Source organism: Haliotis cracherodii, unplaced genomic scaffold (genome assembly GCF_022045235.1).
Source record: "Haliotis cracherodii isolate W230 unplaced genomic scaffold, xgHalCrac1.p SCAF_3, whole genome shotgun sequence".
Lineage (NCBI taxonomy): Eukaryota > Metazoa > Mollusca > Gastropoda > Lepetellida > Haliotidae > Haliotis > Haliotis cracherodii.
In genome coordinates, this window is record NW_027266286.1 from 41296054 (window position 1) to 41322894 (window position 26841).

The window sequence follows — 26841 nt, forward strand, 5'->3', positions numbered from 1 at the left end:
CACCGTGGGAGGATGTAGTCGCCGATGCAGGTGACAGCCACTGTTTCCACTAATATCACATCAGTGATCCTGAAAAAAATCACATTCTGCCATAACACCAAACATCGTGAAGAATCATCGTTTTATCACTCACATGAAATTAGAGCAGATATGCACAGCCTCGTTCTTGTATTGTTTGCATGCACGTGCTGCACGTTGGCTATCAAGGCTGGTAATCTGACTGACATCTACCTCATAGGACTATTTCCTCTTTCGGGGCCTTGGAATGGAGGCCAAGCGATGCTTCCTGCTTCTCAAATGGCTATTGAAGATATCAACAACAGGTCTGATATACTGCCTGGGTACCGTCTCAACATCAACTGGACGGATACTGAGGTAGGTTCCGCTTCGTCAGGTCCACGGTCCTGGGTTTGGATCCCCTCTTTCCACGATTGTGATGTTGGCCATTCTTACAATACCCCCCCCCCCCCCACCCCCCACCCCCTTTGCGTTTTCACACTACTTATCTGCCATGTTACTTTCATAGCGGCGCTAACCCAACTCACTCATTGACATGTGTAAGCTTCTGTTAAAGTAAAACGGAAGTACCATCTTAACATCTGGGACTTACCTTCGAAAATGATAAAAAAGGATCTTTAATCTGGACCTAAAACAATTCGCTGATCTTCACATTAATTGTCAACGTTGTCATGGGAATGAACTAATCTCCTGGGAACCCCGACTTCCACTTTTTGGGTATCTTGTGTATCGTACCTACATTATTATGCATACATATACTCGGACGCAAAAGAAACGCAAGTCGAGTATGCAGTATACATGTTATTTATTTTCAACAGTAGAGAACAAGAAATACTAACAGGGCAAGATTGACAAAAAAATGCCTGAAGACAGTTTAATGGATTAAAAGGCGGATGACATAATTGTTTTTTTTAAATGTTAAGGGCTTACACAGTTTTGGGTCAATACCCAAAATGTCAGTCAATACCTGGTGTGACCACCATTAGCATTGATCACTGCCACACATCGCCTATACATTGAGTGGATCAGACGATTTGTGAAGGCCCTAGTGATCCTCCTGCACACATCCAGAGCAGCTGTGCGTAGTTCATCGGCAGTTGTGGGGACTGGGCGCACATTGTGCAGACGCCTTTGAACCTCATCCCACAAGTGTTCGATGGGGTTCAGATCAGGGCTGGGGGCTGTCCACGGTAGAACACGGATGTTGTGTTGTTGCAGAAAAGCCATGGTAGCTCTGGCAACATGGGGACGAGCGTTCTCCTGCTGGAAAATGTGCTGTTGATGTTGAGCAAAAAATGGAACAACGTGGGGTCTGATTACTTGGTCGATATACCGCTGAGCAGTGACGCCGTGTCCCCGACCTTGACCAACATTCAGAAAACACATGGGTCCAGTCTCGCATTAAGTCCAATCTCTGTCCATATCATGACGCTAGGTCCACCCCATGGATCCCTTTCCACAACGTTTCTGTCAGCGAAACGATCACCTCGACTCTTCCGTCTGCATGGGAGACACAAAAGCGACTTTCATCAGAGAAGATGACACGCCTCCACTCACGATGACGCCAATTGTGATGACCCTGTGCCCACTGAAGTCGTGCTTGTCGATGCCGTGGTTGGAAAACAGGACGACGTGCTGGTTGGCGACATCTGAGGTTGTTGGAACGGAGAGGTCGGATCCCAATGTGTCGATCATGTGTTCCTATGGTCTGTCTAGCACTTTCACTTGCAGTTAGGAACGGATGTCGATGGTGTTGACGGATAATCTGCCGATCTTGTCGAGGTGTGGTGACCCTAGGACTGCAGCTCCGAGGAAGGTCATCTGTGGTCTGTGTAGCATTGAATCGATGCAGGAGACGGTAAATTGTGGTTATGTTGACGTTGAAATGACGGGCAACATCTTGGACAGAATCTCCACTTTCCAAACGTCCGATAGCCTGGTTTCTCTGAATTTGAGTTAGGCGTGGCATTGTTGACCAAGGAGAGGTAGGTCCAAGAATCGGCCACAGTTTCATACCCACTGCAGTTCGTGACAGTGTGTGCATTTTCGATTTCGCGAGAAATGGGTGCATGATACCCACATATTCATTGAAATGGTGCGTTTTGGCGATTCGTTTTTTATGTTGCGTTTTTACTCGGTGCTTCCAGAATGCAACCAAAAATATTGATAACACCATCAGGCTTCACTACATGCTAAAACTCGTATCAATGTATGGTTCCGTGTTTGCTACCTATTTGCTTAAAACCACTTGCGTTTCTTTTGCGTGTGAGTATATATTTAACACAATAGAATGGTGACCCAATATATGGATCGAGTATGTGTATTCAGTAGTATCGAGATGTTTTCATCTTCCTTATTTTTAAATGTGTTTCCGTATATATGTTTCATATTTCTTCAAAGCGGCGTAAAACTAAACTCACTGACTTGTCTTATACAAAGGTCTTCAGTGTATGCTCAGTATTCAGCCAGGGAAGTGTCTCGAAGCACATTTCCATTTTGAGATGGGTACCTATCAGCCATCGAGTTGATAGCATCACTGGTGCTCCCTTAAGATGTGATCAGTCAGTTCACTGGAGTAATGGCAACTGTTTCAGTGTGACGCAGGTTTGGGGGTCAAGGCGCTGGCGGACGCCGTGTGTCAGTCCCCTACTAAGATCATGATAATCGGGGAGGGGTGCTCCCCCGTCAGCCAGGCAGTAGCACAGGCAGCCTACAGGTGGAACCTAAACCAGGTGAGCTACGTTCCTCCACAGCACAACACTGGAAAAAAGACACTAATCATGTTTCATTGTTTGTTTTTATTTTACTATTTCTGTTATGTTGAGCAAAGTAGGCGAATTTGATTTTAAACGCCTTTCCGTAATACTACGGCCATATTATGACGGAGGAAGCCTAGAATGCACTCTCCAGTAGAAATCGTATTTCCTATATAGACATTTCTTAAATGTATGTCTTAGGCCCTGTACGTGCCGTGTTTGCGTCTCTAGAGATGTTTTCCGTGTATATGTCGTATATTTCCCTTCATCTATAACATATTTCTCTTGCATATATCGTATCGTAAGTTTGTCTAATTATTTCAGTGGTATATATCGCATGGTTTCCTTGTAGTTACCGTTTCTTCGCCTTTCCAGTGTGTATATCGTACGTTTCACCTGCGTGCATCGCGAGTTTCCTAAGTACGTACATATATCGTATGTTACTGTTTGCACGTATCCCTTGGAGATTTTCTATGTGGCTCTGAAATGCTATCGTATATATCATATTCCATTGTGTATATACATCGTATATTTATTGCTCTTGTGTATATCGTGTGTTTCCTTTGCAAATGTCGCATCTTACACTTGTAGTTGACACATGTTTTTCGTCTCGTGTAGATATCGTATGTGTCCTTTGGTATGTTTCTCGTGTAGATATCGTAAGTGTCTTTTGGTATGTTTCTCGTGTAGATATCGTATGTGTCTTTTCGTATGTTTCTCGTGTAGATATGGTATGTGTCTTTTCGTATGTTTCTCGTGTAGATATCGTATGTGTCCTTTGGTATGTTTCTCTTGTAGATATCGTATGTGTCCTTTGGTATGTTTCTCTTGCAGATATCGTTTGTGTCCTTTGGTATGTTTCTCTTGTAGATATATCATTTGTGTCCTTTGGTATGTTTCTCTTGCAGACATCGTTTGCGTCCTTTGGTATGTTTCTCGATTAGATATCGTATGTGACCTTTGGTATGTTTCTCGTGTAGATATCATATGTGTCTTTTGGTGTGTTTTTGTTGTAGATATCTTATGTGCCCTTTGGTATGTTTCTCTTGTAGATATCGTATGTGACCTTTGGTATGTTTCTCTTGTAGATATATCATTTGTGTCCTTTGGTATGTTTCTCTTGCAGATATCGTTTGTGTCCTTTGGTATGTTTCTCGATTAGATATCGTATGTGATCTTTGGTATGTTTCTCGTGTAGATATCATATGTGTCTTTTGGTGTGTTTTTGTTGTAGATATCTTATGTGCCCTTTGGTATGTTTCTCTTGTAGATATCGTATGTTTCCCTGTCAATGACGCTGTCCAACAAGGACATGTACCCGAACTTCTTCAGGGTCGTGACGTCAGAGAATGCTTCCAATGATGCTCGGATGGCCATTTTCAAACATTTCAACTGGCGACGAGTTGCCACTCTGCATGAGTCCCACCACCTGTTCTCCACGGTAAGAACAGACAACAGTTTTCACAATACACCAGCCCTACAACCTGTTCTCCACGGCAATGACAGACAACAGTTTTCACAATACACCAGCCCTACAACCTGTTCTCCACGGTAAGAACAGACGACAATTTTCACAATACACCAGCCCTACCACCTGTTCTCCACGGCAATGACAGACAACAGTTTTCAAAATACACCTACAATCTCCATATCTGTGTGTATGTATCGCGTGGGTGATGTAAGCGTGGGTGTCTGCACTCTTAAAGGAATGTATCGTGTGTGTGATGTAAGCGTGGGTGTCTGCATTCTTAAAGGATGTATCGTGTGTGTGATGTAAGCGTGGGTGTCTGCACTCTTAAAGGAATGTATCGCGTGTGTGATGTAAGCGTGGGTGTCTGCATTCTTAAAGGATGTATCGCGTGTGTGATGTAAGCGTGCGTTTCTGCACTCTTAAAGGAATGTATCGCGTGTGTGATGTAAGCGTGGGTGTCTGCACTCTTAAAGGAATGTATCGCGTGTGTGATGTAAGCGTGGGTGTCTGCACTCTTAAAGGAATGTAAAGCGTGTGTGTGATGTAAGCGTGGGTGTCTGCATTCTTAAAGGAATGAATAGCGTGTGTGATGTAAGCGTGGGTGTCTGCATTCTTAAAGGAATGTAAAGCGTGTGTGTGATGTAAGCGTGAGTGTCTGCACTCTTAAAGGAATGTATCGTGTGTGTGATGTAAGCGTGAGTGTCTGCATTCTTAAAGGAATGTATCGCGTGTGTGATGTAAGCGTGGGTGTCTTCATTCTTAAAGGAATGAATAGCATGTGTGATGTAAGCGTGGGTGTCTGCACTCTTAAAGGAATGTATCGCGTGTGTGATGTAAGCGTGGGTTTCTGCACTGTTAAAGGAATGTATCGTGAGTGTGATGTAAGCGTGAGTGTCTGCATTCTTAAAGGAATGTATCGTGTGTCTGATGTAAGCGTTGGTGTCTGCACTCTTAAAGGCATGTATCGCGTGTGTGATGTAAACGTGGGTGTCTGCATTCTTAAAGGAATGTATCGCGTGTGTGATGTAAGCGTGGGTGTCTGCATTCTAAAAGGAATGTATTGTGCGTGTGATGTAAGCGTGGGTTTCTGCACTCTTAAAGGAATGTATCGTGCGTGTGATGTAAGCGTGGGTGTCCGCATTCTTAAAGGCATGTATCGCGTGTGTGATGTAAACGTGGGTGTCTACATTCTTAAAGGAATGTATCGCGTGTGTGATGTAAGCGTGGGTGTCTGCATTCTTAAAGGAATGTAAAGCGTGTGTGTGATGTAAGCGTGGGTGTCTGCATTCTTAAAGGAATGAATAGCGTGTGTGATGTAAGCGTGGGTGTCTGCATTCTTAAAGGAATGTAAAGCGTGTGTGTGATGTAAGCGTGAGTGTCTGCACTCTTAAAGGAATGTATCGTGTGTGTGATGTAAGCGTGAGTGTCTGCATTCTTAAAGGAATGTATCGCGTGTGTGATGTAAGCGTGGGTGTCTGCATTCTTAAAGGAATGAATAGCATGTGTGATGTAAGCGTGGGTGTCTGCACTCTTAAAGGAATGTATCGCGTGTGTGATGTAAGCGTGGGTTTCTGCACTGTTAAAGGAATGTATCGTGAGTGTGATGTAAGCGTGAGTGTCTGCATTCTTAAAGGAATGTATCGTGTGTCTGATGTAAGCGTTGGTGTCTGCACTCTTAAAGGCATGTATCGCGTGTGTGATGTAAACGTGGGTGTCTGCATTCTTAAAGGAATGTATCGCGTGTGTGATGTAAGCGTGGGTGTCTGCATTCTAAAAGGAATGTATTGTGCGTGTGATGTAAGCGTGGGTTTCTGCACTCTTAAAGGAATGTATCGTGCGTGTGATGTAAGCGTGGGTGTCCGCATTCTTAAAGGCATGTATCGCGTGTGTGATGTAAACGTGGGTGTCTACATTCTTAAAGGAATGTATCGCGTGTGTGATGTAAGCGTGGGTGTCTGCATTCTTAAAGGAATGTATCGTGTGTGTGATGTAAGCGTGGGTGTCTGCATTCTAAAAGGAATGTATCGCGTGTGTGATGTAAGCGTGGGTGTCTGCACTCTTAAAGGAATGTATCGTGTGTGTGATGTAAGCGTGCGTGTCTGCATTCTAAAAGGAATGTATCGTGTGTGTGATCTAAGCGTGGGTGTCTGCACTCTTAAAGGAATGTATAGCGTGTGTGATGTATTTTGTAGTTTCTGAACGCAATCACTGACCATGTGTAACTGAGGTCATTCATTTTCAGATGGTCGAGGACATAGTGAAACGAATGGAAGCAGAAACCTATGAAATCGCTACTCAAGTTATCTTCAGCCAGGACCCAGAAACTGCCGTCCGCAGTTTAAAGGTGAGATATATATGTACAGTACATTCCACCATCATCCGTGAATACATACGGCCGTTTTAGGGTAGTCACCCTTCTTAACCAACTAAGGCGCCACACTTTGATGTGCCGAGTTTCGTTTCGTGGACACGCCAGAAACCTCTGATTGTACATTCGAATCCCGGTTCGCCCCGATTATTTTTCTAGGTTTCACAGCACCATACCCGTGCTCGTGGATTTCACCAAAGTGGTAAACGTCTGAGACCTGTATCACTTCGGGCTTTCCTTCCACATCAAGCTGACACGCCGTGATATATATGGAATACTGTTCAAAGCGGCGTTAAACCCAACTCAGCCACTCCCAACCAACGAATTAGCTACAGGGAAACCAGCGACTGCTCAGAGCAATTAGCGTTCAGATTACATTGCACCGACGGCAATATTCCTTGACCATCATGCGCCACAGCCTTACGGCCATCTACTCTATTTATTGTTTCAATAGCAGGCATCGTTAGGGTTCGAACAAAAACCCTGCGTGAATACGGCTCGTTTGACTTCAGTTAATAATACATGGTCAATTTCATTGCTTGACTAAAAATATGCAGGCGTCGCTACTACATAGCACATTAGCCCAATGTATTAACATCTCAGGACGCGTCATACCAACAAGACGTTAAAAGATTGTACTTGTTGTTACCCTGCCTGGCGCTCGTCATTAAAGGACTGGTCGGCTCGGAGTCAGTATTATGTTTGGTATTCATGTTAAACTGCGGCATGGTATCTCAGTGGACCAGCACTATAAAATCGGTTTAGACCGGACCAAGTACAGGCAGCCACGCACGTACACACACACGTGCGCACCTCGCTATTTGAGCGCAAATAATCTTGAACGCGACGTTAACCCCCATTTCACCTCACCAGTGTATTCACGGGTAATGGGGGAATGTAGAGTATACGAACCCGTGAAGTATTGTCGATGATGCTCCTCCACTGAAGATGTACACATAAACACACTCACCAACCCATGCCGGATAGTTGGAGTCCAAGGGATGATACGGCTAGACTTACCACTTTTTTGTTAATAGATTGTTGAAAGTTTTCTCAATGATTTCTAGTCGGCAATTCAGATCTTAATGGTTTGTTTCATTATTGATACTCTCGTGAACGATTTTGTATTGTTTATATTTCTCGTTCGTATTTTTATGTCATTTTCACATTCTAATCTAGTACTGAAAGTATAACCTTTTTTTGTCCCTCCAAGAGAGAGAAAACACGCTCCTATTGGAATATTCATAAAAACGGAATGCATGTACAGTAAACTACGGTTATAACGAACACGCTTATAACGAACTGACGGATATAACGAACTTACTTTTTAGGTCCCGACTATTTGCTGTAGTTATGCTGTATATATGCTTATAACGAACTACGGTTATAACGAACAAAAATTAGTGGTCCCTTTGAATTCGTTATAACCGTACTTTACTGTAATAGCATAGACTGTCAAGTAACAAAAAGGATCAAAATGCAAAATTTCAACAAATATATTTTAATCACTGTATTCCATTCTGAAAGTACTGAATTACATTTTGATAATAATTATTATCCATTGTGTCAGTGTGTAATTGTTAGTAAGTAGTAAGATACATATCTTACCAAAGTCATACGTAAATGTTCCTAACGAAGAAATTAGTTTCATTAATGTCAAAGATTTTTGTTTTCTGTGTGTAAGGTATATTACCATAATTGTGTTTCCCTTTCAAAGTTCCTGCTTTTGGATTCTCTGTTTTCATATCGTAATATTTTCTAACGGAACATTTAGTTATTAAAGTAATCAATACAAAATACGACTTGTAGATATATGATTGAAATAATCCAAGTTTTCATCAAATGAGAATAATTGGTAGTAAATTTGGCACAAAGTTTATAGACATAATGATGAACGTGTACAATATTTGTTTGTTGTTTAACGCTGCACTCAGCAATATTCCAGTTATGTGAAGGCGGTCTGTAAATAATCTAGTCTCGACCCGACAATCACGAGCATCGATCTATACAATTGGGATACGATGACATGCATCAACCAAGACAGCGATCCTGACCACCCAATCTCGTTGGTCGCCTCTTACGACAAGCATGGGGTGCTAAAGACCTAGTCTACCCCGGATCTTCACGGGTTGAGCGTGTACAACGACGACGCATGGCAGGAGTACTGTTATATGGCGTCAGACAATAAAAACTTTCTTATTTGTGCAATGTGTGTGTATGGTGGTTTCTACGGGTAAAGCACAACAATCTTACACTTTTTGCGAACTACTGGGGTCATCACTGATTTTCAGTTGTCCATTCTTATAATTTTTTGCATTTTCGGCCAAATTGTAATCGGTTTCTACGGACAATCTAGACTGGTTATTATCCTTCATTGACAATTTATACTTTCTGTACTGTTTGAGAATAAGTACATCCATTGTTGACTTGTTTAATTTATGGTAACGTATGCATTTCCCAAGAATAAAGGCTTGTTCTTGTCCTAATCTTCGAAACACTTCTGCACATCCGAAACACAAATTGGCCTGTTGAAATTTTCAAATTGACCACTTTATATTACAACCGCATGATTTGCTTATTCTACTTTTTTATCCATTTTTTACACTTCAATTTCCACCTCACTGGTGAGAATAACTGTCACAGAGGTTTTCTATTTAAATCTTTGTAATTACTTTGGGCTCACGAATGCCATTTAAATGGAAGACAAAATATAGAACACGTCATGATTGTGTTTGACATCATGACACTTAAATTCACCATTGTTCTAAACAAGAAAATGGAATAAGAAGGATTTGCGAAATCATGAACATTATAGGTGATCGTCAGAACGGGCTACATAAAAAAAGTGCAACTGCGAAAGACAACTTACTTAAGAATGTGAAACTGGAAACACATTTAGCTTACAAACTAACAATTAGGGCTCATATGTAACATCATATATAAACAATTTGGGTTCGGGGTTAGACTTTAGGTTGGTCAATGATGTTCATTTTGATCATGATGATCCAATTTGTTCATGAAGCCTATGCATGTTTCCTACTCCAGGAGAAAGATGCCAGGATTATCATGGCCGGCTTTTATCGAGACAAGGCGAGGAAAGTATTCTGTCATGTGAGTATGTAGGGTAACTCTCCCCTTTTCTGTACTGACCATAAAGTTGCAACATTGCGGCGTAAAACTACATCCACTAAGTCTTCACAAAATGTTCGTCATCCAACTCCAGGCATACAAAATGGGGTTCTACGGAAAGCAAGTCTGGATAATGTCTGGCTCACTGGCCTATGACGAGAACTGGTGGAAGGAGAAGGATGACAGTATTCCCTGTACACCTGACCAGCTGCAGAAGGTGCTGCAGGGGACCCTCATCGTCGACAACATCCACTACAACCCGAACGAGACTGAAAAAGGCTTCACCGGCATGTCAGCACGGACGTACCGGCAACGCTTCGTGGAGGAGACGAAGAACCTTCCCCAGCCGGTCAGCGGTTCTGAGCGATCTCCAACAGGCTATGACAGTGTGTGGGCAGCCGCCATCATCCTCAATAAAACCATGAATAATCTCACAGACTCTGGTATGTAAAAACATACGAATAGGAGATGTGATAATTGTAGAACTGGGCTTCTTGTCAAGCAGTCATTGTAATATTCATTGAGAAGAACTAGCTAGTAGCAGAGAAAGCGTGGAAGTGACGGTAGAAGTAGGGGTGACGGTGCGGGTAGTGAATGTGGCAGTAGTAGTTGTAGTAACAGTAACACATGGTAGTAGTTGTAGTAACAGTAACACATGGTAGTGGTTGTAGTAACAGTAACACATGGTAGTAGTTGTAGTAACAGTAACACATGGTAGTGGTTGTAGTAACAGTAACACATGGTAGTAGTTGTAGTAACAGTAACACATGGTAGTGGTTGTAGTAACAGTAACACATGGTAGTAGTTATAGTAACAGTAACACATGGTAGTGGTTGTAGTAACAGTAACACATGGTAGTAGTTGTAGTAACAGTAACACATGGTAGTGGTTGTAGTAACAGTAACACATGGTAGTAGTTATAGTAATAGTAACACATGGTAGTAGTTGTAGTAACAGTAACACGTGGTAGTGGTTGTAGTAACAGTAACACATGGTAGTAGTTGTAGTAACAGTAACACATGGTAGTGGTTGTAGTAACAGTAACACATGGTAGTAGTTGTAGTAACAGTAACACATGGTAGTAGTTGTAGTAACAGTAACACATGGTAGTAACAGTAACACATGGTAGTGGTTGTAGTAACAGTAACACATGGTAGTGGTTGTAGTAACAGTAACACATGGTAGTAGTTATAGTAATAGTAACACATGGTAGTAGTTGTAGTAACAGTAACACATGGTAGTAGTTGTAGTAACAGTAACACATGGTAGTGGTTGTAGTAACAGTAACACATGGTAGTGGTTGTAGTAACAGTAACACATGGTAGTAGTTGTAGTAACAGTAACACATGGTAGTGGTTGTAGTAACAGTAACACATGGTAGTAGTTGTAGTAACAGTAACACATGGTAGTAGTTGTAGTAACAGTAACACATGGTAGTAGTTGTAGTAACAGTAACACATGGTAGTGGTTGTAGTAACAGTAACACATGGTAGTGGTTGTAGTAACAGTAACACATGGTAGTAGTTATAGTAACAGTAACACATGGTAGTAGTTGTAGTAACAGTAACACATGGTAGTGGTTGTAGTAACAGTAACACATGGTAGTGGTTGTAGTAACAGTAACACATGGTAGTAACAGTAACACATGGTAGTAGTTATAGTAACAGTAACACATGGTAGTAGTTGTAGTAACAGTAACACATGGTAGTTGTTGTAGTAACAGTAACACATGGTAGTGGTTGTAGTAACAGTAACACATGGTAGTAGTTGTAGTAACAGTAACACATGGTAGTAGTTGTAGTAACAGTAACACATGGTAGTGGTTGTAGTAACAGTAACACATGGTAGTAGTTGTAGTAACAGTAACACATGGTAGTAGTTGTAGTAACAGTAACACATGGTAGTGGTTGTAGTAACAGTAACACATGGTAGTAGTTGTAGTAACAGTAACACATGGTAGTGGTTGTAGTAACAGTAACACATGGTAGTAGTTATAGTAACAGTAACACATGGTAGTGGTTGTAGTAACAGTAACACATGGTAGTAACAGTAACACATGGTAGTAGTTATAGTAACAGTAACACATGGTAGTGGTTGTAGTAACAGTAACACATGGTAGTAGTTATAGTAATAGTAACACATGGTAGTGGTTGTAGTAACAGTAACACATGGTAGTAGTTGTAGTAACAGTAACACATGGTAGTGGTTGTAGTAACAGTAACACATGGTAGTGGTTGTAGTAACAGTAACACATGGTAGTAGTTGTAGTAACAGTAACACATGGTAGTGGTTGTAGTAACAGTAACACATGGTAGTAGTTGTAGTAACAGTAACACATGGTAGTAGTTGTAGTAACAGTAACACATGGTAGTAGTTATAGTAACAGTAACACATGGTAGTGGTTGTAGTAACAGTAACACATGGTAGTAGTTATAGTAACAGTAACACATGGTAGTGGTTGTAGTAACAGTAACACATGGTAGTAGTTGTAGTAACAGTAACACATGGTAGTGGTTGTAGTAACAGTAACACATGGTAGTGGTTGTAGTAACAGTAACACATGGTAGTAGTTAAAGTAACAGTAACACATGGTAGTGGTTGTAGTAACAGTAACACATGGTAGTGGTTGTAGTAACAGTAACACATGGTAGTGGTTGTAGTAACAGTAACACATGGTAGTAGTTGTAGTAACAGTAACACATGGTAGTGGTTGTAGTAACAGTAACACATGGTAGTGGTTGTAGTAACAGTAACACATGGTAGTGGTTGTAGTAACAGTAACACATGGTAGTAGTTGTAGTAACAGTAACACATGGTAGTAGTTGTAGTAACAGTAACACATGGTAGTGGTTGTAGTAACAGTAACACATGGTAGTAGTTGTAGTAACAGTAACACATGGTAGTGGTTGTAGTAACAGTAACACATGGTAGTAACAGTAACACATGGTAGTAACAGTAACACATGGTAGTTTTTGTAGTAACAGTAACACATGGTAGTGGTTGTAGTAACAGTAACACATGGTAGTAACAGTTACACATGGTAGTAACAGTAACACATGGTAGTGGTTGTAGTAACAGTAACACATGGTAGTAGTTATAGTAATAGTAACACATGGTAGTAGTTGTAGTAACAGTAACACATGGTAGTGGTTGTAGTAACAGTAACACATGGTAGTGGTTGTAGTAACAGTAACACATGGTAGTGGTTGTAGTAACAGTAACACATGGTAGTGGTTGTAGTAACAGTAACACATGGTAGTGGTTGTAGTAACAGTAACACATGGTAGTGGTTGTAGTAACAGTAACACATGGTAGTAACAGTAACACATGGTAGTAGTTGTAGTAACAGTAACACATGGTAGTAGTTGTAGTAACAGTAACACATGGTAGTGGTTGTAGTAACAGTAACACATGGTAGTAGTTGTAGTAACAGTAACACATGGTAGTAGTTGTAGTAACAGTAACACATGGTAGTGGTTGTAGTAACAGTAACACATGGTAGTGGTTGTAGTAACAGTAACACATGGTAGTGGTTGTAGTAACAGTAACACATGGTAGTGGTTGTAGTAACAGTAACACATGGTAGTGGTTGTAGTAACAGTAACACATGGTAGTAGTTGTAGTAACAGTAACACATGGTAGTAGTTAAAGTAACAGTAACACATGGTAGTAGTTGTAGTAACAGTAACACATGGTAGTGGTTGTAGTAACAGTAACACATGGTAGTGGTTGTAGTAACAGTAACACATGGTAGTGGTTGTAGTAACAGTAACACATGGTAGTGGTTGTAGTAACAGTAACACATGGTAGTGGTTGTAGTAACAGTAACACATGGTAGTGGTTGTAGTAACAGTAACACATGGTAGTGGTTGTAGTAACAGTAACACATGGTAGTAGTTGTAGTAACAGTAACACATGGTAGTGGTTGTAGTAACAGTAACACATGGTAGTAGTTATAGTAACAGTAACACATGGTAGTGGTTGTAGTAACAGTAACACGTGGTAGTGGTATTGATGTTTCTATACTAATCCTTCTGTGTTGTTGGCTCATTAAAGTGTGTCATCTCTAAATTAAAAAATTACTATCACCACTCACTTTTTTTTATGACCTTTTTAAAGTTTCGGCCGTTTTTAAATCCAGCATATCCGCCAAAATGGACGACGAAAAATATGGGACCAATGGATTTGTTTTAGCTTGTGGCACAGATAATTGAATTAAACATGTGCAAGAACTACCACAACCGAAGAACGTCGGTGACATTTCGCCTATACAAGTAGCAGCAGTGTGGTAGATATACCAGATGTAGTAGAGGGCGGACAAATTGAAGAAGTTAATGAGTGAGTTTGGTTTAACGTCGCTTTTAACAGTATTTCAGTTGTATCACTGCGGGTCAGCTAAATGTAGGAGGAAGGGCCGAAGTGATGCAGGTCTCAGACGTTTACCACTTTGGTTAAACCAACGAGCATGGGTACGGTGCTGACAAAACTAGAAACATAATCGGGTTGAACCGGAATTCGAACCCATGATCTTAGGTAGCTAGCGTGTCAAAGGGACGCAACTCTTCACAGCGAATCGCGGCGCCTTAGGCGACTGAGTCACCCGTGTCCCCACAAGAAGGTGAAGAATGAACGATGAGGCTGGGGGTACACGATTCCCCGGTATAGCTCTTCTATCATCACAAATACTCTACCCACTATATCCGAGTATCAAATATATTTGTACTACAATTCTAGTTTTGAATGTCAATGTCGTCAAGTGATTGACGACGGTATTTAGTTGAAGCGTTTGATCCTTAAAGGTAATGTTTGCGGCAATATCGGAACCTCCTGGGCTCCACAAGCCGATTGTAACGTAACGACTGTCTGAAGTCTGACTGTGTTAAATATGGGAGTTACGATTGCCTAAGCGCTACTGGCGCTTTATGGAACGGGACCCTGCTTCGTAAATGTATCCCGAGAGAAATGTACCTTAGCTGCATGAACATGTTGCTGAAACATCATCAACTATTCTTCTGTTACTGCAAGGGAGTGCTAAAACACTGGGAAGCTTCACCTACATGGATGCGGAGATGGCTGAACTGATGAAATCTCAGATTCCGGAAGTGGATTTCACGTCAGTATCTGGCCGTGTCGCGTTTGACGAGAATGGAGATGGACTGCGACTCATTGGGGTGCAGATGATTCAAGGTGAGATTACTGTGAGTACCTGGGTACCGGGGTGCAGATGATTCAAGGTGAGATTATCGTGTGAACCATGTTACTGGGTGCAGATGATTCAAGGTGAGATTATCGTGTGAACCATGTTACTGGGTGCTGATGATTCAAGGTGAGATTACCTTGTTTACTTGTGTCCCGAGGTGCTGATGATTCACATTGAGATTACTGTGTGTACCATGTTACCGGGTGCAGATGATTCAAGGTGAGATTACTGTGTGTACCTTGGTACTGGGTGCAGATGATTCAAGGTGAGATTACCATGTGTACCATGTTACCGGGTGCAGATGATTCAAGGTGAGATTACCGTGTGTACCTGGGTACGTATATACATCTCAGATTCCGGAAGTGGATTTCACGTCAGTATCTGGCCGTGTCGCGTTTGACGAGAATGGAGATGGACTGCGACTCATTGGGGTGCAGATGATTCAAGGTGAGATTACTGTGAGTACCTGGGTACCGGGGTGCAGATGATTCAAGGTGAGATTATCGTGTGAACCATGTTACTGGGTGCTGATGATTCAAGGTGAGATTACCTTGTTTACTTGTGTCCCGAGGTGCTGATGATTCACATTGAGATTACTGTGTGTACCATGTTACCGGGTGCAGATGATTCAAGGTGAGATTACTGTGTGTACCTTGGTACTGGGTGCAGATGATTCAAGGTGAGATTACCATGTGTACCATGTTACCGGGTGCAGATGATTCAAGGTGAGATTACCGTGTGTACCTGGGTACGTATATACCGTGGTGCAGATGATTCAAAGTGAGGTTACCGTACGTAACTGGTTACCGTGGAATGATTCAGGGATAGGGGTTTCTGGGAAAGAAAGCGTATCCATGTTCGCTGTGCTTGTCATCGGTGCCAACTTCGGATGGTTCCAGTTGTGCCATCATATATTGACAAACACACAAACCCAACCCACACATCACCCCCACCCCCCTTGTACCCCACCAACACATTACCCCACCCACACCCACACGAACCACACCCGCACATCGACCCCCCCACCCACCCACCCCCACCCCTTGTACCCTACCAAAACATAAACCCACCCACAGCCACACGAACCACACCCGCACATCGACCCAATCCCCCACACACACGCCCCTCAAGGGGTGCCAGAAAGCTGTGATCGTTGGTTCGAATTTCATATTCTCCCTGATTATGTTTCCAGATCTGTGAACACCTTACCCGTGTTCAAGGGTTGCACCAACGTTTTAAACGTCCAAGCACTGTGTTCAAGGGTTGCACCAACGTTGTAAACGTCCAAGCACTGTGTTCAAGGGTTGCACCAACGTTGTAAACGCCCAAGCACTCTGTTCAAGGGTTGCACCAACGTTGTAAACGTCCAAGCACTGTGTTCAAGGGTTGCACCAACGTTGTTAACGTCCAAGCACTGTGTTCAAGGGTTGCACCAACGTTGTAAACGTCCAAGCACTGTGTCATTTCGGGCTTTAATCAAATATTAAGCTGACATGCCATGGCAAACCTGAAAGACTGTCCACAACGGCTTCAAAACAATCTCACTCACTAACTCTTTGTATTTCAGGGGCCGGACTGAGGACAGTGGGGCTTTTTGATCGCACCTTGCCAGAAGGAGAACAGCTGAGAATTGATGATATTTGGGGAGGTATATGGACACAGCACTCATCTGTTTTGTAATTTTCTTCTTGAACAAGGGTTTGTATTCATAGATATACAAGAGATTGTGTAGCATGGCATTAATGCAATAATGACAGTGATGGCGGAGGATGATGTCGACGGCTGCTACAGGAGCAATGATGTGTAGCCGCCGGGATACTGGAGACCATGACGAGAGCAATACCTTGGTCAGTGACGATGATGATATCCACTGCAATGGCGGTAATGATAACGAGTGATGATAGGACGATGAAGACAATGATGACCACTTTAATGACGGTTTGGTATCAATAATACCGATGGTGAGGTGAAATGGGGTTTAAGAGAGTGTGGTGTCCATGTCAAACTGCGGCATGATATTCCAACTGGCTAGCACAATGACACAAGCAATCCGGAATAATGATGATTTTGTAGTGAACATTTGACTTTTTGTCTTGGGCCTGTTTTATAGTGCTAGTCCACTGACATACCATGCCCCATTTTAACATAAATACCCAACTCAGACCGTTATATTGACTCCGAGCCGAACAGTCCTTGTTTTATCCCCTTAATGCCGAACGCCAGGCAGGGTAACAACAAGTACCATCTTTTAACGTCTTTTGGTATGAGGAATAATGATAGTAATGATTACCTTCGACGAAAACACGTCAATGAGAATAGTGATGTCAATGAACTCGCATACGTCAATGACGCTAGACATAACCCCAAAAGTGACGGTAATGATAACCCCAACTTTGATGGTAATGGTAACCCCAACAGTGACGGTAATGATAACCCCAACAGTGACGGTAATGATAACCTCCAACTGTGATGGTAATGATAACCCAATCAGTGATGATACCCCAACTGTGATGGTAATGATAACCCAAGCAGTGACGGTAATGATAACCGCAACTATGATGGTAATGATAATCCCAACTGTGATGGTAATGATAACCCCAACTGTGATGGTAATGATAACCCCAAAGGTGACGGTAATGATAATCCCAACAGTGACGGTAATGATAATCCCAACACTGATGGTAACGATAACCCCAACAGTGATGGTAACGGTATACCCAACAGTGATGGTAATGATAATCCCAACTGTGATGGTAATGATAACCCCAACAGTGACGGTATTGATAACCCCAACTGTGACGGTAGTGATAATCCCAACAATGATGGTAATGATAACCTCAACTGTGATGGTAATGATAATCCCAACTGTGACGGTATTGAGAACCCCAACTCTGGCGGTAATGATAACCCCAACTGTGATGGTAATGAAAACCCCAACTGTGACGGTAATGATAACCCCAACTGTGACGGTAATGATAACCACAACTGTGATGGTAATGATAACCCCAACTTTGATGGTAATGATAATCCCAACACTGATGGTAATGATAACCCCAACTATGATGGTAATGATAACCCCAACATTGATGGTAATGATAATCCAAACTCTGATGGTAATAATAACCACATCTGTGATGGTAATGATAACCCCAACTCTGTGACGGTAATGATAATCCCAGCAGTGACGGTAATGATAATCCCAACAGTGACGGTAATGATAACCCCAACTCTGTGGCGGTAATGATAATCCAAACTGTGATGGTAATGATAACCCCAACATTGATGGTAATGATAATCCCAACATTGATGGTAATGATAATCCCAATACTGATGGTAATGATAATCCCAACAGTGACGGTAATGATAATCCCAACTGTTACGGTAATGATAATCCCAACTGTGATTGAAATGGTAACCCCAACAGTGACGGTAATGATAACCCCAACATTGACGGTAATGATAACCCCAACCATGATGATACCCCAACGGTGATGGTAATGATAACCACCAACTGTGATGATAATGATGACCTGATCAGTATTGAAGTGCTCAATGTAATACGTCATTCCTTCCACTTATTTGTCATGCACACGGCGGAACAAACCTATTATGCTCGGAATGTTTTACAAATTGCAGCACCATCTAGCGTTCTATATTATCAACATTCACCTTTAGCAGTGAGTGTCCTTTTGGTGCACTGGCGTTCTTTATTAAACATTGTTCTTTCTTTACATATTACTGACGTCTTTTGTTTGCGAGTTGTTCATAGGTATTTGTTTCGTATTTTGAATTCATTATTCGTATGTAAATAACGACCGTTAGTTGCAACATTGGTTCTTTATTCGTAACATTCGACTATGTATTGCGTACGTTTGTACGTCATACTTTGTATGTTTTGGCCAAATGGCGGCCTATAAACCTCGTCAATGAAGGTTGTAAAGCGAATTATCAGTAATGATGATGACGACAAAATATACCTCTGAGATTGCGATGTATACACACTGAGCCTCGCTTTCATCCCAGGAGACACGCCGGTGGACACAATACAGGTCCGGCAAGAGTACCTGACCCTGTCTGAGCCCCTCTACGCCATCATGACGACTCTAGCCTGTCTCGGGGGTATCCTCACCGTCACCTTCCTGTCGTTTAACATCATCTATAGAAACGAGAAGTAAGACGTTCCTCATTACAATATTCTTTGAGTTCACAGTAAACATTATATCAACACGTTTTTAAACTGTATAGTGACCAGAGCATGTATTGGATAATATAAGATAGCTACGCGACAAATTACAAAGAGCAATGAAGAACGAAGCGTGGTATATTGACGATAAAACATTGTTCTATTGTGAACATGCGCTTGCAACTTGATGACGTCGTAAACTGGACGACGTTACTTTTGAGAGGGAAGCATCTAGTGAGTTGTTCCCCGTAGTTGTAGCTGGGCAACGTAGGTATCTGCCATGGCCGAACAATCGCATCCAAACGTGGGAGAGATATAACAATCGGTATTGGGACAAAGGTACAGATAATCGACATGCAAATTGTGAGAATATGCGGGAATACCAAATTCAGGGATTCATTATTATTTAAATACGGGTAAATATTTTCAAAGCTTGTACTTTTTGTTAACATCCTTAAAGATGCTGCACAATATTCATATCTCCTATAAGAAATGTATTTCTTAACTCAACATATGACAGTTCAAAAATAAATGAAAAAGATTAAGATTAAACATGATACCATCACTAAAAACCGCTTGGTAGAGGTACGTCAGCTCCCGACAGGATCTCCCAGTCGGATAAGCACTGTCACACAAGTTCACGATAAAGTATCTATGTCGGCATGTCGATCAACCCTTGATGAAAGGTCTTATCTTCGGTATAGGTTTTATGTGTTCGAATCCCACACACGTCACAAATTGTTGTGAAATTATTATCTCGATAACTGTCAAAATAGAAACAATATAAAGGTAAATCAATTGTCTACAGCGTTATCTAACCAACACTTGTGTTTTTCCGAGGATTGAGTTTCTGAGATTTCTTATGGATATGCAAAGTGTTTTATCGCTTTTATTTATTGTTAAATACCAGGAACATTTTGAGCTGATGTGTAGAGTTAATGTCGTTGCTATTGAAAAAAACACTGACGCGATTCTTTGTGCCGACGCGCTCTTCAGCGCGACTTCAGTGTGTGCAGTCTTGCTTAATAACTTTCAGCGTGAATTCACTGCAGGTCTAGCTACGACTCTAGCTACAAGTCTACGAGTGCCTACTAGTGTACAAAGAAGGAAGACATGCTAGATGTTGATATGCATATTTTGATATAAACTCAATAAAGATACTATCTCCTGTATTATGAATGACTTGTCAGTCATCTCTGAATGAATATTTACTTCTCACTATGATATATTCATAACAGGATAGATCTTGATCTTTTCCTCTTTTCACAACATGTTTAGACCGTGAACAATAAGATTAAAACTCCTACATGAGGTATAGAATATTCAGTTCTCGATGGTGTGTATTGGCAGTCAAACACCGTTGTGTCGAAATATAAGAGACTTACGTAAATACCGAGGTATCCAAGGTTGGAAACAACCGAAAAATGAACTTGGCATACATAAACTGATGGGACTCAGCTTTTACTTCGGGACAACCGTAAGTTCGACACATCAGAGTTCGACACAACGGTGTTTGACATGATATTTCATACAGGATTATACGAATGTCATCTCCAACAATCAACAACATCATCCTCATGGGTTGTCTCCTCGCCTACATCAGCGTCATCACAGAGGACATCGTCAACACTCACAACAGCCGATTCTGCCAGGTGTGTAAAATTAGTCCATACTGGTCGCACGATCCTACTAAATGAGGATCGGGTGGTCAAAATGTATGACATGTATTATTGGGTGTCAACGTGCCCAGCAATATTGAACGTTGCTCATGCTGCCCACTACTGGTTTGCCTGGCACAGACTAATATGTTTACACACAGCCATATGTTGTAGTTTAAATATTGCTGATTGCGGCGTAAAACAATACGGTGTGATTATCTCCCAATTCTCTCTCTTACTTTGTCGGGAATTAACGTGGACATGCTTCCTGTGGTGATATGACTATGCAATATCCATCAGCCGTGAAAATATCTACTTTTACTTTAAATACTGATATTCTCTGTTACATATCTCAGTTATATCTGAATCTATTATTTGCCGTTTCACATAGGTAGTTTTTCATGCTTCAAGTTTACACTCCTAAGCACGCAATATACAACTGCAGCCACGTTCACTCGGCTTGTGTCGGGCAAGGCACATGTATATAGAGAGTGAGTCAAAGCCGTTCAGCAATGGTTTTGGGTGGGAGTGTGCTTCTTTTCTGCTTAGTAGTTAGTAATACCCAGCCCAGCTTAGTAAGCATAAGTTTGCAATAACCAAGTGTTTGTTTGAAGGTTAAGGCCTTCCTGCTTCTACTGGGTTTTTCTCTGGCATTCGGTGCGCTGTTTGCCAAGACCTGGCGAGTGTACGCCGTCATCACCGCCAGCCTCCAGATGAAGAAACGGGTATATTCTCCATCACTTTTATCATTATTAACTGACAGTGAACTCAATCTGCACGATGAACTTTCCGTCAAGTGGTATTAATGTGTAAATACTGAAAGATACTCGCATGGACTTATCACACTAATCTTCACGAACTGTTTAATAATCTTTGATAATTTTGGACTTGAAAATGATTGTCCTTCTCTGCGGGCTAATTATTCATAGTGACACTGCGATAGACCTGACTCCGTTATTGCACACTCTGACGTCGTCGACCAGGACGTTCATGTATAGAGACATTGCTATAAACATATGATCTGGAAATTTGTTAATCCGGACGAATTCGCTGAAAACGGTATCGTCCAGTTAACGAGATTTCAAAGTATCTTTCGGAAATATGGCTAGTTGTTTTGGTACCTCCCTTGGGAAGGAAACAGAGCCCTGTAAGTCCAGTGTTGTGTTGTGCAGGTTGTGAAGGACCGCACGCTGTGTTTGATGATATCAGCTCTGGTACTGATGAACTCCACCTTCCTCATCATCTGGAGCCTGGTGGATCCACAGAGGTTGATCGTCATGGAGGTCAAAGAGAAGGTGAGGGTCGCCAAGGGACCCAAATAAGACCCAAATACACCACATCCACCACCTACGCCACACAAACCCATGATTGTCGTAAGATTTGACTAATGGTGGTGCTTTCAATGTGTTTCCCGTTCCGCAAAGCGATTTCAGCTTTATACGCTTTGTTTGTTTGTTGTTTAACGCCGCACTCAACAATATTCCAGCTATATGACGGCGGTCCAGTAGGTAATCCAGTCTGAACATGACAATCCAGTGATTGACATCATTGGCATCGATCTACGCAAATGGAATACGATGACATGCATCAACCAAGTCAGCGAGCCTGACCACCCGATCCCGATAGTCGCCTCTTACGACAAGCATAGTCGCCTTTTGCGGCAAGCATGGGTTGCTTAAGACCTATTCTAACCCGCGGATGGAATAACGTTGTAGCTTAGATGAAATATCCGGACGTTATTGGAAGATGGTACCTCAACAAATGGAAGCTTTCATGATCATATTCTTACAAAATGTTCCATTTCTTTATGTTCATTGACGGATAAACGAGTGTGTATGATGTGTGTAGGATATGTTTGGCCTGTTAGTTTTAACATTATAATATGCAATATTCGATTTGTCAAATACACCATTCTTCTGGCTAGATATAAACCTTTTAGACATGCCTACTTTGGTTGACTTTGAATGCATTTGTTAAAATTCCCCTTTTTCTTACAGAGAGAGGTGAAAGGTGACGTCATCATCCAGCCTGTAGTTCGTTACTGTTCTTCCTCCAATCAGAACTACTTTCTGGCAGCCATAGGGACGGTGCAGGGCGTGTGTCTCCTTCTAGGTGGATTTTTAGCCTGGGAAACTAGGAAGGTGATTTTGTTTAAAAAATCATTAGTAAGTTTGGAAACAAAATTTCGTTAAGAATAAACTCCATCTCCACATGTCCGTTTCCTTGGAGCATGAAGCATGACACGTTGTATGGAGCGTAGCATAGCCAACGTATGTTGATTGGATAGCTGCAATGTATGACATGATTGTGTCATCGTTCCCAAAAGGCGTGGCTCGTTGCTCATGCTATCAAACACTCGTTCACAGCGTTATAACCATTACAAAACAGTCGGATTAATCTGCATTTATTGAAATATATAAAAGTTAAGAATATGTACAGGCTACATATGTGTGATCATTAAGATCAAATATATGTTTTGAGTGTTTCGACCCCTAAATATCCGGGTTACATTTGGCCTTCAACCTATGCTTGTCGTGGGAGGCGACTAATGGGATCGGGTGGTCAGACTCGCTGACATGGTTGATGCAGGACATCGTATCCCAACTGCGTAGATCGATACTCATGATATCAATCATTTTGTCCATCATTTGATTGTCTGGTTCTGATTGGATTATTTACAGACCGCCGTAATAAAGCTTCAATCACTGTGCTACCGCACTGACCCTGACAATTTGACTCATTTAATACATGCAGGTGAAGTTCTCCTCCCTGAACGAATCTCGGTACATCGCGATGTGTGTCTACAACGTGGCAACCCACGGCGTCCTCGGTGTCATCGTCTCTATCAGTCTCCGCAACAACATCACCCTCAAATACGGCACCATATCCATCATCATCATCCTCTGTGTCACTGTCACCCAGTGTCTGCTGTTTGTACCCAAGGTATGTCTCACTGTCACCAAGCGCCTGCTGTTTGAACCCAAAATATGTCTCACTGTCACCCTGTGTCTGCTGTTTGAACACAAAGTATGTCTCACTGTCACCCAGTGTCTGCTGTTTGAACCCAAAATATGTCTCACTGTCACCCTGTGTCTGCTGTTTAAACACAAGGTATGTCTCACTGTCACCCTGTGTCTGCTGTTTAATCACAAGGTATGTCTCACTGTCACCCAGTGTCTGCTGTTTAAACCCAAAATATGTCTCACTGTCACCCTGTGTCTGCTGTTTGAATTCAAGGTCTGTCTCACTGTCACCCAGTGTCTGCTGTTTGAACCCAAAATATGTCTCACTGTCACCCAGTGTCTGCTGTTTGAACCCAAAATATGTCTCACTGTCACCCTGTGTCTGCTGTTTAAACACAAGGTATGTCTCACTGTCACCCAGTGTCTGCTGTTTGAACCCACAGGATGTCTCACTGTCACCCAGTGTCTGCTGTTTGAACCCAAAATATGTCTCACTGTCACCCATTGTCTGCTGTTTGAACCCAAAATATGTCTCACTGTCACCCAGTGTCTGCTGTTTAAACACAAAGTATGTCTCACTGTCACCCTGTGTCTGCTGTTTGAACACAAGGTATGTCTCACTGTCACCCTGTGTCTGCTGATTGAACCCAAAATTTGTCTCACTGTCACCCTGTGTCTGCTGTTTGAACCCAAAATATGTCTCACTGTCACCCTGTGTCTGCTGCTTGAACCCAAAATATGTCCCACTGTCACCCAGTGTCTGCTGTTTGAACACAAGGTATGTCTCACTGTCACCCAGTGTCTGCTGTTTAAACACAAGGTATGTCTCACTGTCACCCAGTGTCTGCTGTTTGAACCCAAAATATGTCTCACTGTCACCCAGTATGTGCTCTTTGTATCTAAGATATGTCTGTCTCACTGTCATCCAGTGACTGCTGTTCCTTACCCAAGGTCTGTGATCGTGCGTTTCGACAAAGTGGAAAATGCTAGTTTCACTTCGGGCTTTGTTCGCGACGTTAAACCCTTTTCCACCTGGTGAAAGCTTCATGTGTGGGGGATTTTTTTCGCTTCTCTAATTCACACTCACTCACTCACTCACTCACTCTGTTCCGAACTCACACGCTTGCCGTGAATTGCTACAAGATTGTTGATGCAGTTATAAGAAAAAAACACTCACTCCAAACTGAAACATATACACACCCAAGGAGAAGGGATACTGGATTATCCAGTGTATGTTATCTAATTCTATTCTCTACGTCTCAAATCGTAAGGAATTATTTGTATCCGACATCAAACCTTCCAACTGCTTCTTAAATGAACAGGGCTATATGTAAGGCCATTGAATCAGAATCGGAATCAAAACGAAACTTTATAAACGAGTAGGTCCAGCGTAATTTATCGTGAAAGACAATCGGACGTATGTAACAAGGTTATAACAATCTGGTACTTGCAGAGGTGTGGTAGCTCAGTAGTTGAAGTGTTCGCTCGTCACGCCCGGGTTCAATTGCCCACATAACTACAATGTGTGAGACCCTTTGGTAAATGCACGTGTATTTCTGCTTCAGGTGAGAGCCTTCAGGAGGTCTCTGCGCGGGGGCCTGAAGGACAATGGCATGACCAGCACCATCGACTGGTCCGTACCATCGAGGACATCGTCCACCGCCACCCAAACAGATTCAGACGTAACCCTCCCATAATCCTGGAACTGATATTGTGGATGTTGAAGGGACGGTTACTTTACTCAATCACAGCTTGACAACCATCCAGCCAACCACTGAGCCAACCATTCAGCCAACCACTGAGCCAACCATTCAGCCAACCACTGAGCCAACCATCGAGCACGCTTGTAAAACCTGAGGACAAATTATTATACGTGTAATATCTGGAACAGTTATCATACCTGTAGTATCCGGAACAGTTATTATACCTGTAGTATCCGGAACAGTTATTATACCTTAATATCTGGAACAATTGTAATACCTGTAATATCTGGAACAGTTATCATACCTGTAATATCTAGAACAGTTATTTACCTGTAATATGTGGAACAGTTATTACACCTGTAATATCTAGAACAGTTATTTTACCTGTAATATGTGGAACAGTTGTTGTACCTGTAATATCTGGAACAGTTATTATACCTGTAATATCTGAAACAATTGTTATACCTGTTATATCTGGAACAGTTGTTATACCTGTAATATCTGGAACAATTGTAATACCTGTAATATCTGGAACAGTTATTATACCTGTAATATCTAGAACAGTTATTATACCTGTAATATCTGGAACAATTGTTATACCTGTTATATCTGGAAAGTTGTTATACCTGTAATATCTGGAACAGTTATCATACCTGTAATATCTGGAACAGTTATCATACCTTTAATATCTAGAACAGTTATTTACCTGTAATATGTGGAACAGTTATTACACCTGTAATATCTAGAACAGTTATTTTACCTGTAATATGTGGAACAGTTGTTGTACCTGTAATATCTGGAACAGTTATTATACCTGTAATATCTGGAACAAGTGTTATACCTGTTATATCTGGAACAGTTGTTATACCTGTAATATCTGGAACAATTGTAATACCTGTAATATCTAGAACAGTTATTATACCTGTAATATCTGGAACAGTTATTATACCTGTAATATCTAGAACAGTTATTATACCTGTAATATGTAGAACAGTTATTATACCTGTAATATCTAGAACAGTTATTATACCTGTAATATGTGGAACAGTTGTTGTACCTGTAATATCTGGAACAGTTGTTGTACCTGTAATATCTGGAACAGTTATTACACCTGTAATATCTGGAACAATTGTTATACTTGTTATATCTGGAAAAGTTGTTATACCTGTAATATCTGGAACAGTTGTTGTACCTGTAATATCTGGAACAGTTATTATACCTGTAATATCTGGAACAGTTATTATACCTGTAATATCTGGAACAGTTATTATACCTGTAAATCTTGGAACAACGGCAATCGGTATGGATTGGGAACAATAGAGAACATGATATTAAAATAGATACAAACAACTCCAATTTAAGATACTGCATCAATTATTCCGTGTAATGTAG

The 26841-nt window shown here is 41.6% G+C and overlaps 1 protein-coding gene across 1 annotated transcript; it reads left to right on the forward strand.

The window, feature by feature from the left end:
* LOC139474691 (gamma-aminobutyric acid type B receptor subunit 1-like) lies at nt 1-26023 on the forward strand. Its single transcript, XM_071257787.1, has 15 exons — nt 1-375; nt 2613-2750; nt 4045-4215; nt 6488-6589; nt 9659-9724; nt 9837-10185; nt 14768-14929; nt 16510-16590; nt 18966-19113; nt 20660-20777; nt 21398-21508; nt 21956-22078; nt 22781-22924; nt 23538-23726; nt 25312-26023. The coding sequence occupies exons 1-15, from the start codon at nt 25-27 to the stop codon at nt 25441-25443; spliced, it is 2385 nt and encodes a 794-aa protein (XP_071113888.1). The 5' UTR covers nt 1-24; the 3' UTR covers nt 25444-26023.
* Nucleotides 26024-26841: the final 818 nt, after the last annotated feature.